At 46.8% G+C, this 16,059-nt stretch overlaps 1 protein-coding gene across 1 annotated transcript in view; it reads right to left on the bottom strand.

Annotated features, from left to right (window-relative positions):
- Window positions 1–16,059, bottom strand: part of NOC3L (NOC3 like DNA replication regulator) — a 122,493-nt gene that overhangs the window by 32,967 nt on the left and 73,467 nt on the right. The window contains exons 15-16 of the mRNA XM_077454239.1: window positions 14,527–14,590; window positions 10,616–10,687 (exon numbers count right to left, since the gene is read on the bottom strand). Of these exons, the coding sequence (XP_077310365.1) occupies window positions 10,616–10,687; window positions 14,527–14,590 (136 nt within the window). The remainder of the gene's footprint in view (window positions 1–10,615; window positions 10,688–14,526; window positions 14,591–16,059) is intronic.

The following is a 16,059-nucleotide window of genomic DNA, read 5'->3' as shown; positions in this document are numbered from 1 at the left end:
TTGTCTTAATGCACTAATGTGTAGTCTGCGATTTAGGACCAGTTCACAGCATTTATTTGTGACCAACAAGCAGAGAGGGCAGGGTACAGCTACAACTTGCGGGATCTCTCTCAAGTGAGAGGTCATGAGAAATGGCTCTGTTATATTCCACTGGCGCCCAAAGTATCTTAAACTGAGCAAATGGGAAATCCCTGCTAAATAGTGCCAAGAACATGTGTATATGTGCAATGCAATACACAATTGTGGTGTGTGTGTGTGTATATATAATATATACACACACAAAATACATTTATATATACACACACACACATATATATATACACATATATATATATATATATATATATATACATATACATACATACATATACACACATACACACTTTTTCAAAAGATTACAGGTTTAACAAAACAGAGCCTTTGGGCATTCCACAGCTTGAACATAACATTGAGATAGTACTACCATAAACTAAGAGAAGAAAAAAAAAAAAAAAAGTCCTACTGCTCGGTTCCACCAAAAGACAGGGTTTTCATAGGATATAAGCTCTCTCACTTAAAGAGGAGGGCCGGTTAAAAAAAAAAAAAAAAAAAAAAAAAAGAATTAAAAAAAGTCAGCAGCTGCAAACACTGTAGCTGCCGACTTAGTAAGCCGGCTTACCTGTCCAGGGCGCCCGCAATGTCGGCCGCCCGAGGCGCCCGTCCCTCGGCGCCGCCATTCGATCTAAGGGAAACAGGCAGTGGAGCCTTGCGGCTTCACTGCCCGTTTCCTACTGCGCATGCGCCAGTCGCGCAGTGCTTTGTGAATGGGACGCGCTGTGTTCTGGGACACACAGTTCCCAGAACACAGCGCGACCCATTACCAAGAAGACGCCGCACGGAGGAGAGAAGAAAGAAGATCTCCGCGGAGGAGGAAGAGGCAGATTAGGATGATGTGCCTAGCAACAGCCATTTCTGGTAAGTAGTGATGGCCGAACGGTTCGCCCCGGCGGTCGTTTCGCAGCGAATTTCAGCTGTTCGCGGTCCGCCCGATCAGCGGACTATTGCCGCCGTTCGCCCAGCGGACTTCCGTGTTTACTGTGTAAAAGAACTTTGACAGATGACACATCCATCATGGGGTACAGGACAGCCAATTGAGACATTACAGCACATGGACACTTGGACATTCCCCCTAACTTATAAATACACCCGATCCGGCAGCCATTTTACATTCTTTCTTCTGTCACTATAGGGAGAGGTTGCTGTGTGGAGCAGGGAGAGATTGCAGTGACCCAAATCGCTAGCTATTTGGTACACAAAAGTTATTTTCAGGACTGGTATAGGCGTTAGGTGTAGTTCAGGATATAGGTTTGAGGCAGTGCTGTGCTAGTGATTGTTGCAGCAGCCTGAGTGTCTTTTGTCAGTGTATAGAAAGGGACAGGACGGTGTGTGCTGCAGGGACAGTCAGTTTAATCATTAGCTGTTACTATCAGGTCCACAAAAGTGCTATTCCAGTTATTGTTCCAGCAGCCTCTGTTTTGTCAGTTTATATAGGGACAGGCAGGAAGCTGTGTGTGAGGCAGTGAGGGTCAGTTTAATCAGTAGCTGTTACTATATTAGGTCCATGGTATGGTAATAGGCTTGTACACGTATAATATTCTTTCTTCCAAATATAGAAAGAATATTATAATTGACTGCTGCCCTTCTGCTGCAGTCTGCTAATCATTCACAACCTACTTGTTCCACAAAGGTCCTTATAAGGACTGGTAACCTGGTGTAGGGTGCTACAGTACATAGGGTTGAGTGAGGTACAGTCTGCTATTCTATAAGGACTGGTATAGGTCCACAATACATAGGGTTGAGGTGCACTACTGCTGACCGCTGCCCTATACTGCAGCAGTCCATCAGTATGGGGACTGACGTACAGTCTGCTATTCAGTCACACACAACCTACTTGTTCCACAAAGGTCCTTATAAGGACTGGTAACCTGGTGTAGGGTGCTACAGTACATAGGGTTGAGTGAGGTACAGCCTGCTTTTCTGTAAGGACTGATAAAGGTCCACAATACATAGGGTTGAGGTGCACTACTGCTGACCGCTGCCCTATACTGCAGCAGTCAATCAGTATAGGGACTGAGTTTTGTCACAGGGTCATTTAAAAAATGACAGGCAGAGGAAGAGGCAGGCCCTTCCGTAGGGATGGTAGGGGTAGGGCAGGAGCAACAGGCTTGAGCTGTTGCTCCTGTGACCAGTGAGCATGTATATGTCTAGAAACGATTTTTTTAATCGAGCACACAGACCTTCTTTCTTCATTTGGCTCACTTCCTTGTCCAAAAAAAAATCACACCGTACTATATGCCCGTACCCGCCTGTTTGAAGAGGTTGAGCGATGTCATATTTCTACTGGGGCTGCTTATTATGAGGGGCTCCCACCATCCCTGTGCTGTGCTGACTTCCTCCTGGGGCTGCTTATTATGAGGGGCTCCCACCATCCCTGTGCTGTGCCGACTTCTTCCTGGGGCTGTATCTCTGCTGTGCATGAGGGGCTCCCACCATCCCTGTGCTGTGCCGACTTCCTCCTGGGGCTGCTTATTATGAGGGCTCCCACCATCCCTGTGCTGTGCTGACTTCCTCCTGGGGCTGCTTATTATGAGGGGCTCCCACCATCCCTGTGCTATGCTGACATCCTCCTGGGGCTGCTTATTATGAGGGGCTCCCACCATCCCTGTGCTATGCTCATTATGAGGGGCTCCCACCATCCCTGTGCTATGCTGACTTCCTCCTGGGGCTGCTTACGGTGCAGGTGTCAGTGCTGTATATTACGGTGCTGATGTCAGTGCTGTATATCACGGTGCTGGTGTTAGTGCTTTATGTCACGCTGCTGATGTCAGTGCTCTCTATCACGGTGCTGGTGTCAGATGACTATCACGGTGCAGGTGTTATTGCTGTATGTCACGCTGCTGTCAGTGCTCTCTACCACGGTGCAGGTGTCAGATCACTCTACCACGGTGCAGGTGTCATTGCTGTATGTCACGCTGCTGGTGATCATCTTCTGCACCCTCTTCTTTGCCTACCCTGACCTTCCCTCTCCTCCATTGCCTTCATGCGCTCCACAGTCCCGAATTGTCACAACAATTTCCCATATAAAAAAAGAATGCTTGTAGTTGTCGATCCCAGATTCACCTCATACATGTGTTATGTCATTGGCCATGTGGTGGGACTATGTTTGCAAAGCTATTAATTATTTTGTGGCTGCAAATTTGACCTGTAGGTTTGCAAAGTTCGCCTCCCATTGAAGTCAATGGGGCCCGCCGCGAACGTTCCGGTTCGCAAACTATCGGCCGCGTTCACGGTCCGCGTTGGCGAAACGTCCCGTCGGAAGTTCGTCCATCACTACTGGTAAGTAAAAAAAAAAAAAATTCATTTTTTTTTTTCAGGGTGGCCCTCCACTTTAACTACCTTATAAAAGTATTGCCTGGATATGGCCCCAATACAACCTCTGATATAGAAAAAGTATATAAAAAGGATATAAAAGTATATAAAAAGGAGGATACTGCTAAAGAGAACTTGGGGCTTAAGATTATGCAAGCACAAGCACATGAATTTAATGGCATCCTAGCCTTAGTCCATAGGCTTTAATATTGAGTTGGCTCACCCTTTGCAGCTATAACAGCTTTAACTCTTCTGGGAAGGCTGCCCACAAGGTTTAGGAGTGTGTTTATGGGAATGTTTGACCATTCTTCCAGAAGCACATTTGTGAGGTCAGGCACTGATGTTGGATGAGAAGGCCCGGCTCGTAATCCCCAGTCCAATTCATCCCAAAGGTGTTTATCGGGTTGAGGCCAGGGCTCTGAAGGCCAGTCAAGTTCTTCCACCCCAAACTTCCTCATCCACGTCTTTATGGGCCTTGCTTAGTGCACTGTCCAAATAATTTGGTGGAGAGGGGGTTATAGTGTGCAGTTGGGCTTGGCCCCTTAGCTCCAGTAAAGACGACTCTTAAGGCGTCAGCATAAAAAGACATTTAGGACCATTTCATGCTCCCCAGTTTGGGGATGGCCCCTTCCAGGTCCAACATGACTGCACACCAGTGCACAAACAAGGTCTATAAAGACATGGCTGAGCAAGTTTGGGGCGGAGGAACTTGACCACAAATCGACAGAACACCTTTGGGAAGAATTAGAGCTGAGACAGACAGCCAGGCCTTCTCATCCACATCAGTGACTGACCTCACAAATGTGCTTCTGGAACAATGGTCAAACATTCCCATAGACACACTCCCAAACCTTGTGGACAGTGTTCCCAGATCAGCGGTATTGAATGGGAGTCCTTCTCCCAGCGATCGCGGAGGGGAAGAGAGCCAGCCGGGATGGCCAAATCACAGGGGACATCACTGGAACAGCTTTCATTTCAATTGCTGTGTTCCCCACACTCGCTGTCATACAGCCTCGCCTCCTGGTCCCAGGACTTTGACAGAACACCCAATCCCGGGACATGTGACATCAAAGTTCCCTGGCCAGGAGGCCAGGCTGTACGCGACGGTGAGTGGTGGGAAAACACAGCAATTGGAACGAAAGCTGTTCCAGTGATGTTCCTCTGATCATGGGTGCGTGTTATACGGCGACCCCCGCTGATTGTGAGCTGAGGAGCGAGCGCCGCCAATATATACAAATGCTCCGATTCCTGTGTAAATGACACTGGCAGTGAATGGGGTTAACCAGGAGGTGGCAGTGTAGGGGTTAAGTGTGTCTTAGGGGCGTGTTTTAACTGTGGTGGGCATGGCTGTGATTTACAGGTCACTGATCTCTGCTCCAATCACAGGGAGCAGAGATCAGTGTCACTTGTTGCTAGGCAGAACAGAGAGATGCTGTTTACGTCAGCATCTCCCCAGTCTCCCTCCCCGTGAGACGATCACGGGTATCCGCGGTTGGACTCACGGGGGTGCCGACCAGCACGCATGCCACCGGCGGCACATACACGATGGCACGGCGGTAATTTTAAATGGACGTACCTGTACGCCAATTTGCTTGTCCGTGCAATTCTGCCGACATACATCGTTGTGTGCCGGTCGGGAAGTGGTTAAAAAGGCAAAAAGTCCCAAGAGAGTAGGTTCTTTCTAGCTTAAGCAGCGCTCAAACAAACAACAGCTCATAAAATTGTAAATAAAAAGACTGTATGAGCAAAAAACAAAACTATTTAAAATTATAAAAATTGTGACAGTCCTGGTATTGGGTAACTTCTCATATTAGAAAACAGTTCATATCACTGAAGAGATGTTTCACAGTCACCACACCATGGGATTCCACTCCCTATAGGAATTGCACTCAAATCCAGATTTAAGTTCAGCAACTACAGGACATCAGCCTGCAAATTCAGTAACGCTTAACCTGACAGATGAAGGACGTTCTGATCCTGAACCATCCAGACTGAATACACCCGCAATCCTCTTACTCAGGCATATAGGAGGAAAGGATTCCAAATTACAGTATCCACAGTAGTGTGATACTGTAAAACTTATTGTACCAAAAAACACCCGTCCCTTAAGATATTGCACTTACACAAAGTTCAATATAAAACAGCATTCAGGTAACTCATACATACAGCAATAGTCATAACAGTTCCGATATTCTCACTAACTCAAAGAGCAGATCGTTCTCTGATCCCCCTCTGCTGATCTCTCGCTCAGCGGCACCCCCAGCTCTGCTGATCTCTCGCTCAGCGGCACCCCCAGCTCTGCTGATCTCTCGCTCAGCGGCACCCCCAGCTCTGCTGAAACGCCAGTTCGCTGATCCTCCTCTCTGGCTCCAGCTTACCTATGCTGCTCCTACGCTGGGTGCCATGTGTGACATCTGCTAGTTTCTCCTGCTCTGGTCCCCTAGCTCTGCTTATCCTCTCTCACTCAGTCCTCGCTCAGGTCCCCGCTCACCTTCCGCTATAGCATTCCCACATTGCGTACCACGTGTCGTTTGCTAGCTGCTCCACTCCCAGCTCACCTTCTTGCTGCACACCAAATGTGAGGTTCACAATAGACATTCCAATATCTATATCTCTCTATACACACACAATTTTATTTATATATATATATATATATATATATATATAAAATTCTATTTAGTGATAGTTGGTATGATTGGCAGTGTGCTTTAACACCACATTTGCTATGATTGGCAGTGGTCAAACGCCACATTTTGAAGCAAGTGTAAATGAGACCTTACAGTATCTCACAAAGCTGAGTACACCCTTCACTTTTTTTTTTATCTTTTCATGTGACAATACTGAAGAAATTACACTTTGCTACAATGTAAAGTAGTGAGTGTACAGCTTGTATAAAAGTGCAAATTTGCTGTCTCCTCAAAATAACTCAATACATGGGCATTAATGTATAAACCACTGGCAACTAAAGTGAGTACACCCCTAAATGAAAATATCCAAATTGGGTCCAAAGTGTCAATATTTTGTGTGGCCACCATTATTTTCGATGACATCATGGAGCTGGTGGATGTTAGAGACCTTGCGCTCCTCCACCTTCCGTTTGAGGATGCCTCACAGATGCTCAATAGAGTTTAGATCTTGAGACATGCTTGGCCAATCTATCACCTTTATCCTCAGTTTCTTTAGCAAGGCAGTGGTCATCTTGGGAGCTGCGGCCCAGTCTCCGAAGGGAGGGGATCATGCTCCGCTTCAGTATGTCACAGTACATGTTGGCATTCATGGTTCCCTCAATGAACTGTAACTCTCCAGTACCGGGAGCATTCATGCAGCCCCAGACCATGACACTCGTCTTGGTACTCCTCACCTGGTTGCCGCCGTACACACACACACACACGACACACATGACACACACCTGAATCAAATAAATGTATCTTGGTTCCAGCAAACCACGTCCTTAGTCTGCTTGTCTTCAGCAAACTGTTTGCAGGCTTTGTGCATCATCTTTAGAAGAGGCTTCCTTCTGGGACGATAGCCATGCAAACCAATTTAATGCAGTGTGTGGCGTATGGTCTGAGCCCTGACAGGCTGACCCCCCGCAACCCTTTGAACCTGTGCAGAAATGCTGACAGCACTCATAGGGCTCGATATAACACAGAGCACATGCACTCAACTTCTTTGATCGATCACGACAAGGCCTTTTCTGAGTGAACCTGTCCTGTTAAACCGCTGTATAGTCTTGGCCACCATGCTGCAGCTCAGTTTCAGGGTCTTGGCAATCTTCTTATAGCCTATGCCATCTTTATGTAGAGCAATAATTCTTTTTTTCAGATCCTCAGAGATTTCTTTGCCATGAAGTGCAAGGTTGAACTTCTAGTGACCAGTATGAGAGAGTGAGAGCGATAACACCAAATTCAAGACACCTGCGCACCATTCACACCTAAAACCTTGTAACAGCAACATGTCACATGCCACCAGGGGAGGGAAAATTGCTAATTTGGCCATTTTCACTTAGGGGTGTACCAAGTTATTTTGAGGGGACAGCAAATTGACACTGTTATACAAGCTGTACCCCCCACTACTTTACAGTGTTGTCACATGAAAAAATATAATAAAAAATATTTACAAAATTGTGAGTGGCGTACTCACTTTTGTGAGATACTGTAGACCTTTGTCCATAGGAAGGATCACTTTCACCTGTATGGTACCCAAAATCAGGCACAGATATTCAAACATCTTGTATGGGATTAAGGCAGACTTCTGAAGATTTATAACCCATGAAAAAAAACAACAAAGGAGACACACATTGGTCTCCAAAAGCAGAGGAAAATGTTCCAGGTGCCCTATTCACAGGGATACCCCAGGAACATAAGAACCACAGAGCCAGGAACTTGAACACTGAGAGCTGTGCATCGGCCAAACGGCAGAGCCAGCGGCTTGACATGTCATTCCTCTACCGCAAACCAGAGAGCTTTGCTGAGGTGAAAAAAATCAGAACACATGGATAAGCATCCTTGACATCCACCTTTAATAAGGGGGGGGGGGAAGAGGGGTAACATTTAGGTTTGTAACACGAGCAGTCAAAACCAGCAAGTATTTTGGAAATTTGCAATTTACACTTGTCCTGGGCTCGTACTAGGGTTTTGGTATGGCATAAACTAGGGCACCGATGGTTAGTGAAGATTCTACTGGGGTTGATCACTTTCATCCCTTACTTCAATTGTGACTACTGGTCAAGTGTCCTTCACTCAGTGGTTGAATACCAACAATTTCTTCTCCCTTTTCAGTCACTCCCGAATAAGGATATGATGAATAGGGACCTTTTGCCTATAGAGCAGTGATGACGAACCTTGGCACCCCAGATGTTTTTGAACTAGATTTCTCATGATGCTCATACACTCTGCAGAGTAGTTGAGCATAATGGGAAATGTAGTTCAAAAACATCTGGGGTGCCAAGGTTCGCCATCACTGCTACAGAGTCTCTGCTCCAGCAAAATACTCCATCTGAACATGCCCTCTTCTACTGCGTATAATGTTATCCTGCACTCATCCTGACCTCACGGATTATGCTGCTAAATTGATGTCTGATATGAGAGTGCAGGCCCAGGAGACCAACATTAAACTCCTTACCAGGTGGTATACAGTAGAAACACCTTTTGAGGCTCCATCATGGATATATTTGACTATAGGGTGCACATAAGCACAGACATTTTGATATACAGTAGGTGCCCCATTGATTATATACCTTGATGTTGGCTCTGTGTTGGCATCATCGAATTAGCCAGGGTTCACGCATGCATATTTGGTGTCCCCCCCCCCCCCCATTTAAAATTTTAACCAATTCTTCAATTATATGCCAAAATTACAGAAGAGACCAATCCAAATTCACCACTGGTGGTTTTGTGGTCCACATTACTGGGATCAATCATATTCAGAAGGCTATTCTACAACACTTCAAGACAGCAGCCAAGGCAGTTATCCTCTGCCACAGATTGACTATATTGAATGCATGGACTTACTTCTGGCAATGGAATTGGGAACATGCAATCAATGTCATCAAACCTGGCTCTCTTTGAAGGTAATTAGGGAGTCGCATGATTTATGCAATCATCCATTGTCTAGGTGGAAGGTCTGCTTGTTGGCCTGTGCCCCTCGCCCCCCTGGGTTCCAGCTCTTGGCTTCTTTTCCCACACACTCTCCCCCCTTACTTTTCCCTTAGTTCTTTAGGTGCGCAGGGGTATGCCCCTATATAGTGCAGGGTGTGGAGCTTATTCCAGGTATCGCTCTATATTTCCTTTCTACAATAAAGACGGAATGTTTTTTATACCTCATCCATCCAGAACTGTGTGTATTATTTATAAGCTGATTTTGCGCATATTTGATCAGGACTTCTCATACTAGTGCTTAACACTATATTTGAATACCTGGATAATTTGACTGTTAATTTGACTGTTATTGCATTTATTTTTTAATTTTTGTTTTCAAAAATCTTCTAGAAAAACAAATTGAACACAAAACAGCAAGTATTTCAGAAAGCTGCTGCTGCACCTCAGTGATAGATGAAAATTCCTCCCTTGTCACAAATAACTAGAGGAAGGTGCCCGAAGATAGAGGATATACCAGATTGTGGAATAGAGCCACCTGCATGGGGGCATGTTCAGGTTCCCCCTTACCTGTAGTTATTTTGGACATACCAACTCCTACATTTGCTCCTTTCTGCCATCGGTGAGATATCGCCTGCTGAAAAAAGTACAGGGACACTTGCTAGTAATATAGCGGTCCAAGTCAGCTGTGAGGTACCGAGTCACAAGACCACAAGTGTGCTGGTTCCTTTTATGGAAAAAGGACCCCCTTTTATCCTACCAGTGCCCTGTCATCTTCAACAGGAAGGCTGTTGGCACACCAGTAACCCCACCACAAGGTACTGCTGTGACCTGTACTTCCACACTGTGGAGATCTGCTGAGATGTATAGTCGACCATCACCAGGAGTTGCTGTGACTTTGTAGTCCCACAAAACTGTCTCCTCTGCCCCCTCCCTGCCAGAAAACTCTGCCCAACATTATTCCCTTATCAAACCACACTGTGCAGGTAAATGCAGTGGGCACGAAAGAAGCTCCCTATACTCATGCAGTGAGCTACGCAGACATGACCATCACCTAAAATGCAAAAAAAAAAAAAAACTGAAGCCTTGCCAGGCAGAGAGGAGGCATGCCTGGAGAGGAGGGGACTTCCTGTCTGACAGGATCCAATCACCAGATGTGGCAGCATAACCCTACTGTTATGGATATTAAGATGCTCTGTGTGCCATGATGTTCAATAAAAAAAAAAGTCTGAACAATATGATACAGTAAGGCCTGCGCATTATTCAGTTCTGGTGCGATTTCAGGTACAAATTTGCACCTGAATCACACCAGATTGCCACGCTGGAACCATAGACGTACATATGTGAAGGTGCCACAGGTCACAGCGGTTCCCATATTCATATCCTTGTGTGTGCCCTTTACTACAGTGAAAACGTTTTATAGAAGGTTCTCGTGGAGGGTCATTGTGTCATCTTGTCCACAAAGCTGATTTAAGACAGAACAAGTGACTTGCTTTTACTGAAAGGGGGTTAGGTGGCTATAGGAAAGACAATGAGTCACAAGTCAACTTCTTAGTTTGGAGTTAGCAAACTTAAATTTTAATGAGAAAAAAAAAAAAAGTCTTGGTTACCTGCATGGAGCCCAAACAGCGTCTTGTACAGGTGACTATAAAACTTCAGAGGGTCAATGTTGAGAACATCACCTTTTAATAGAACAAGCAAATATTCAAGGGTCACTCAATGCATGCATACATTTCTTCTAGGACAAGGAAACTGTTGCAGATTTAACGACCACGTAAAGGAAAAAAAATAAAAAAAAACACACAAGAAAAAAAAAGCAACAAAAAGACAAAACTTGCAGTTTATGGCAATTTGGACATTTTCCACATACAGGTTCAAATCAGCATTTTTTGCTAAAATTGTATCTCTCTCAAACATTTCACATTTTCGGAAAACAGGGGCCCTGAAGAATAAAATGGTGGTTTGACGTTACCTGATGTTTGAATAGCCATTTATCCAACACACATTTTCAGGAGAAAATGCACTTTAATTTTAGTGCACACAAATATAATACTGATTTAATAGTAAAACTGAAAAGATAAAAATGTTGAGTCTAGTAAATTTATACAAAAATGTAAAACTGTGTACCCCTGTGAAATGGCAGCAAACTACAGGACCAAAAATTGTCCATGACACTTTAAAAGCCTTTAACACCAGCTACAGCGCGGACCTGCTTTGCTTTCCCGTGCACCAGCGGCCTGCGCATCCCCTGAGGGGCGCGCGCCGCGCGCTCTGTGATCAGAGAGTCTATGAGACTCGCCTAATCACTGATCGGAGCAGGGGGTCGATCCTGACCCCTTATCACATGATCAGCTGTCAGCCAATGACAGCTGATCATGTGATCACAACAGAGCCGGTAATCGGCTATTTTTCCTCCTCGTGCTGTCAGCGCGAGGAGGGGAAAAAAAAAAGCCGTTCACCGGCAGCCGTGAGAGGGACTTCAGTCCCGATCACGGCCAGCTCATCAGTGCCCACTAAATATGGAAAAAAGTGCCACCCATCAGTGCCCACAGTGCCACCCATCAGTGCCCACAATCTGCCTTAATAACAGTGCTGCACCTCAGTGCCACATATCCGTGCCCATCAGTATCATCTACCAGTGCCCATCAGCCCCCCCCCCCCATCAGTGGTACCCATCAGTCCCCCCCCCCCCCCATCAGTGGTACCCATCAGCCCCCCCCCCCCCATCAGTGGTACCCATCAGTCCCCCCCCCCCATCAGTGGTACCCATCAGTCCCCCCCCCATCAGTGGTACCCATCAGTCCCCCCCCCCCCCATCAGTGGTACCCATCAGTCCCCCCCCCCCATCAGTGGTACCCATCAGTCCCCCCCCCCCCATCAGTGGTACCCATCAGTCCCCCCCCCCCCATCAGTGGTACCCATCAGTCCCCCCCCCCCATCAGTGGTACCCATCAGTCCCCCCCCCCTCCCCCCCATCAGTGCCCATCAGTCTCCTCCCCCCCCCCATCAGTGCCCATCAGTCTCCCCCCCCATCAGTGCCCATCAGTCCCCCCCCCCATCAGTGCCCATCAGTCTACCCCCCCCATCAGTCTCCCCCCCCCCATCAGTGCCCATCAGTCTCCCCCCCCCCCCCCATCAGTGCCCATCAGTCCCCCCCCCCCCATCAGTGCCCATCAGTCTCCCCCCCCCCCATCAGTGCCCATCAGTCTCCCCCCCCCCATCAGTGCCCATCAGTCTCCCCCCCCCCATCAGTGCCCATCAGTCTCCCCCCCCCCATCAGTGCCCATCAGTCTCCCCCCCCCCATCAGTGCCCATCAGTCTCCCCCCCCATCAGTGCCCATCAGTCTCCCCCCCCCCATCAGTGCCCATCAGTCTCCCCCCCCCATCAGTGCCCATCAGTCTCCCCCCCCCCATCAGTGCCCATCAGTCTCCCCCCCCCCATCAGTGCCCATCAGTCCCCCCCCCCATCAGTGCCCATCAGTCTCCCCCCCCATCAGTGCCCATCAGTCTCCCCCCCATCAGTCTCTCCCCCCCCCATCAGTGCCCATCAGTCTCCCCCCCCATCAGTGCCCATCAGTCTCCCCCCCCCCCCATCAGTGCCCATCAGTCTCCCCCCCCCCATCAGTGCCCATCAGTCTCCCCCCCCCCCCATCAGTGCCCATCAGTCTCCCCCCCCCCCCATCAGTGCCCATCAGTCTCCCCCCCCCCCATCAGTGGTACCCATCAGTGGTACCCATCAGTGGTACCCATCAGTGGTACCCATCAGTCGTACCCATCAGTCGTACCCATCAGTCGTACCCATCAGTCGTACCCATCAGTCGTACCCATCAGTCACCCCCCATCAGTGGTACCCATCAGTCACCCCCCATCAGTGGTACCCATCAGTCACCCCCCATCAGTGGTACCCATCAGTCACCCCCCATCAGTGGTACCCATCAGTCACCCCCCATCAGTGGTACCCATCAGTCACCCCCCATCAGTGGTACCCATCAGTCACCCCCCATCAGTGGTACCCATCAGTCCCGCCCCCCCCATCAGTGGTACCCATCAGTCCCCCCCCCCCATCAGTGGTACCCATCAGTCCCCCCCCCCCATCAGTGGTACCCATCAGTCCCCCCCCCCCCCATCAGTGGTACCCATCAGTCCCCCCATCAGTGGTACCCATCAGTCCCCCCCCCATCAGTCCCCCCATCAGTGGTACCCATCCGTGCCACCTTATCTGCCCGGTGCAGCCCACCAGTGCCACCCATCCGTGCCACCTTATCTGCCCAGTGTAGCCCACCAGCGCATTTCAAGGAAGGAGAAAAAATTACCTGTTTGCAAAATTTTATAACAAACTATTAAACATGATTTTTTATTTTTTGCATTTTGTTTGTTTAGCAAAAAATAAACCTCCCAGCTGTAATTAAATACCACCAAAAGAAAGCTCTATTTGTGGGAAAAAAATGATAAAAATTTCATTTGGGTACAGTGTTGTATGGCCGCGCAATTGTTAAAGTGCATCAGCGCTGAAAGCTGAAAATTGGTCTGGGCAGGAAGGGTGTTTAAGTGCCCAGTAAGCAAGTGGTTAATATTCATTATCAGAGAGCAGACACACAACAGCATAGATCAAAGATCTATTTTTGTATTTTACATAGCATCCTGTTTTGGAATTGGGGTTGTACTTCCTGGTAATGCACAGACAGCAGCAGCACCACAGCAGACGATTGCTGACTAGATGCACTAAAATGTGAACAGAGATTTCTGCCCAGTCTCTCGCTCTTTAGTCCTGAATAATCTTTTCCCTTGTACACATCAGTCCTGGCAGTTCCTCTAGAACAGGAATGTTATTGAACACCATTTTCTGCATTGCTGTTTTGTCTGCCAGGTGGATTTTTTTATATAGTTTAGCAATTCCTGAAGCAAAAAAAAAAAAAAAAAAAAAAACACGGCTTTGCAGACAAAACTAATCTAGATTAAAGCGGTATAAAAGTGGGAGGAAAATTATCTTCCCCTATGAAAAACCATGCAGGTGCTAAAGGTTTGAATAGTACAAAAGGCCTGTTAGAGCACTTGCATATCCACACACAACCTGAACAAGAAGACATAATAGTTATTACCAGAAACTAGAAGGTTTTTCTCTGGTCTTGTGGCCAAGAGATGCAATCCTGTTTGTGGCACAGTTTTCCAAAAAGACCAGTTTCTGAATCTCGGAGAAGCTTTACTTTTAGCTACGGCAATGTTTGAAACTTCACCGTTTAGGACTAAGGGACATTTCTAGATAGCATCTGTAAACATAATTTGTGGTTAAAAATTTGCTATAAAGTGACCCATTTCTATGCCCATGCAATGCCCGTACCCAACAAGCAGCATGGGACTAGGATGTAAGATTGATCTTTTTGTTCATGTCCTGCAAGACTACAACTGGTCTCTGCAACAAAAGCACACATCTAACCGAAGGCAATTTACTACATCTCAGTAGCATACATTCTGTTAACGTTGGAAGAATTCAATCTGCATTATAGAACTTGAGTTCACATACCTTGACCAGAAAGGACATTGAATGCTGTCTGAACGCAGTGTAGGCTCTCCCTGTAGCTGAGATCCTAAGAGGAAAGCAGAATAGTCATCATAACCGGTTGTAAAAATTGTGCAGAGGGCACACTGATCTCTTTATTACAAGGTTTAAGATGCAAATCTTGCTGAAATTTACTGCTGGCAGGCTTGTAAAACTCCACCATGCTGGGCTTTATTTTCAATGTGAATGTTCTCTTGTTGCTGAGAAGTTTCAAGAATTTGCCAAAGTTCACCCTGACCCATCAAAGAATCCAACTTTTATCTCAAAAGAAATCTTGGAATACATAGTTTAGCTGCACTAAGAGACCTTAAAGTTCTACACTAGGAGCTGATGACAGGCTTACAGACCAGAGGTAACCTAATGCACGGGATTCAGTACATGCCCCATGCCCTTTTACTGTTGTGCTTTGTGCTGGGATGAATGTCCTGTATGGGAGGTTCAGAGTTGAAAATGGGGTGCAGATCAGGTTCTATTAAAGCCTAGTGGGGGGAAGGGTTTTTACTGCTGCCTGTGAACCCCGTGGGGTGGTTCCCTTTATTGAGCATAAAAGGGTTTACAGCCTTTGTTTTTATTGAGGTCTGCTCCCCCATCAGATCTTTCAAACCTTTCCTCACTTCTACTATATGTTCGACATCAGGAGCGAAAGAAAATCTTCTCAATGGGTACAAAGACCGCTATAAAATCAACAGGTTTTAAACCATCCACATCGCCTTAACAAAAAGCTTGTGTTGGCATTTAGAATGTTTGGTACGACAACTAACCAATATCTGGTACAACACTAAAATTGTTTGTTTCGTTCACAGAGAAGGCAGGCCTCCATATCCTTACACATAGTTTAAAGAGGAAGTAAAAGGCTATTTAAAAAAAAATACAACCTGCAAGGCAAAGGCATAATGAGCTAGTATGCATAGCATACTAGCTCATTATGAATAACTTGCCTGAGAACGAAGCCCCCGAAGCAGTCCTCCGTCTCATCGACGCTGTCATGTATCCCATAGTGACTTCCGGGTCTCGCTGCTCCGGCGCTGTGATTCTCCAGGGCCGCGATGTCACTCCCGCGCATGGGAGCCGACACGAGCAGCATATCGCAGTGATCTGCGGCCTGCTCGGTCGAGCAGCATATCGCAGTGATCTGCGGCCTGCTCAGTGAGCCTGCGTGCCGCCGTAGACAGCGGTGCCTGTCTTTTTGTAAATATCTTCTAAACCATATAGGTTTAGGAGATATTTCTTGGACCTACAGATAAGCCTTAATTTAGGCTTACCTGTAGGTCAAAGTGGTTTATAAGGGTTTACAACCACTTTAAGCCCTGTCCTGGTAGTATCATGTCTGCCAGTACATCATATACAGTCCGATTTGGTTGAGACATACCAGCAGCAAAATTTGCATGCATCATAGCCAACCTAAATTTAATTTTACATTTTTTTCAGCAGTTTTCAGTGTAATGATCTACACAAAAACATATCAATCATTGCAAAGTACTTCACTGAAGAGTAAGC

Source organism: Lithobates pipiens, unplaced genomic scaffold, assembly GCF_037356315.1.
Source record: "Lithobates pipiens isolate NorthernLeopardFrog02 unplaced genomic scaffold, aLitPip1_a1.2 Scaffold_25, whole genome shotgun sequence".
Taxonomy (NCBI): Eukaryota; Metazoa; Chordata; class Amphibia; order Anura; family Ranidae; genus Lithobates; species Lithobates pipiens.
This window is presented reverse-complemented; position numbering and strand designations above follow the sequence as displayed.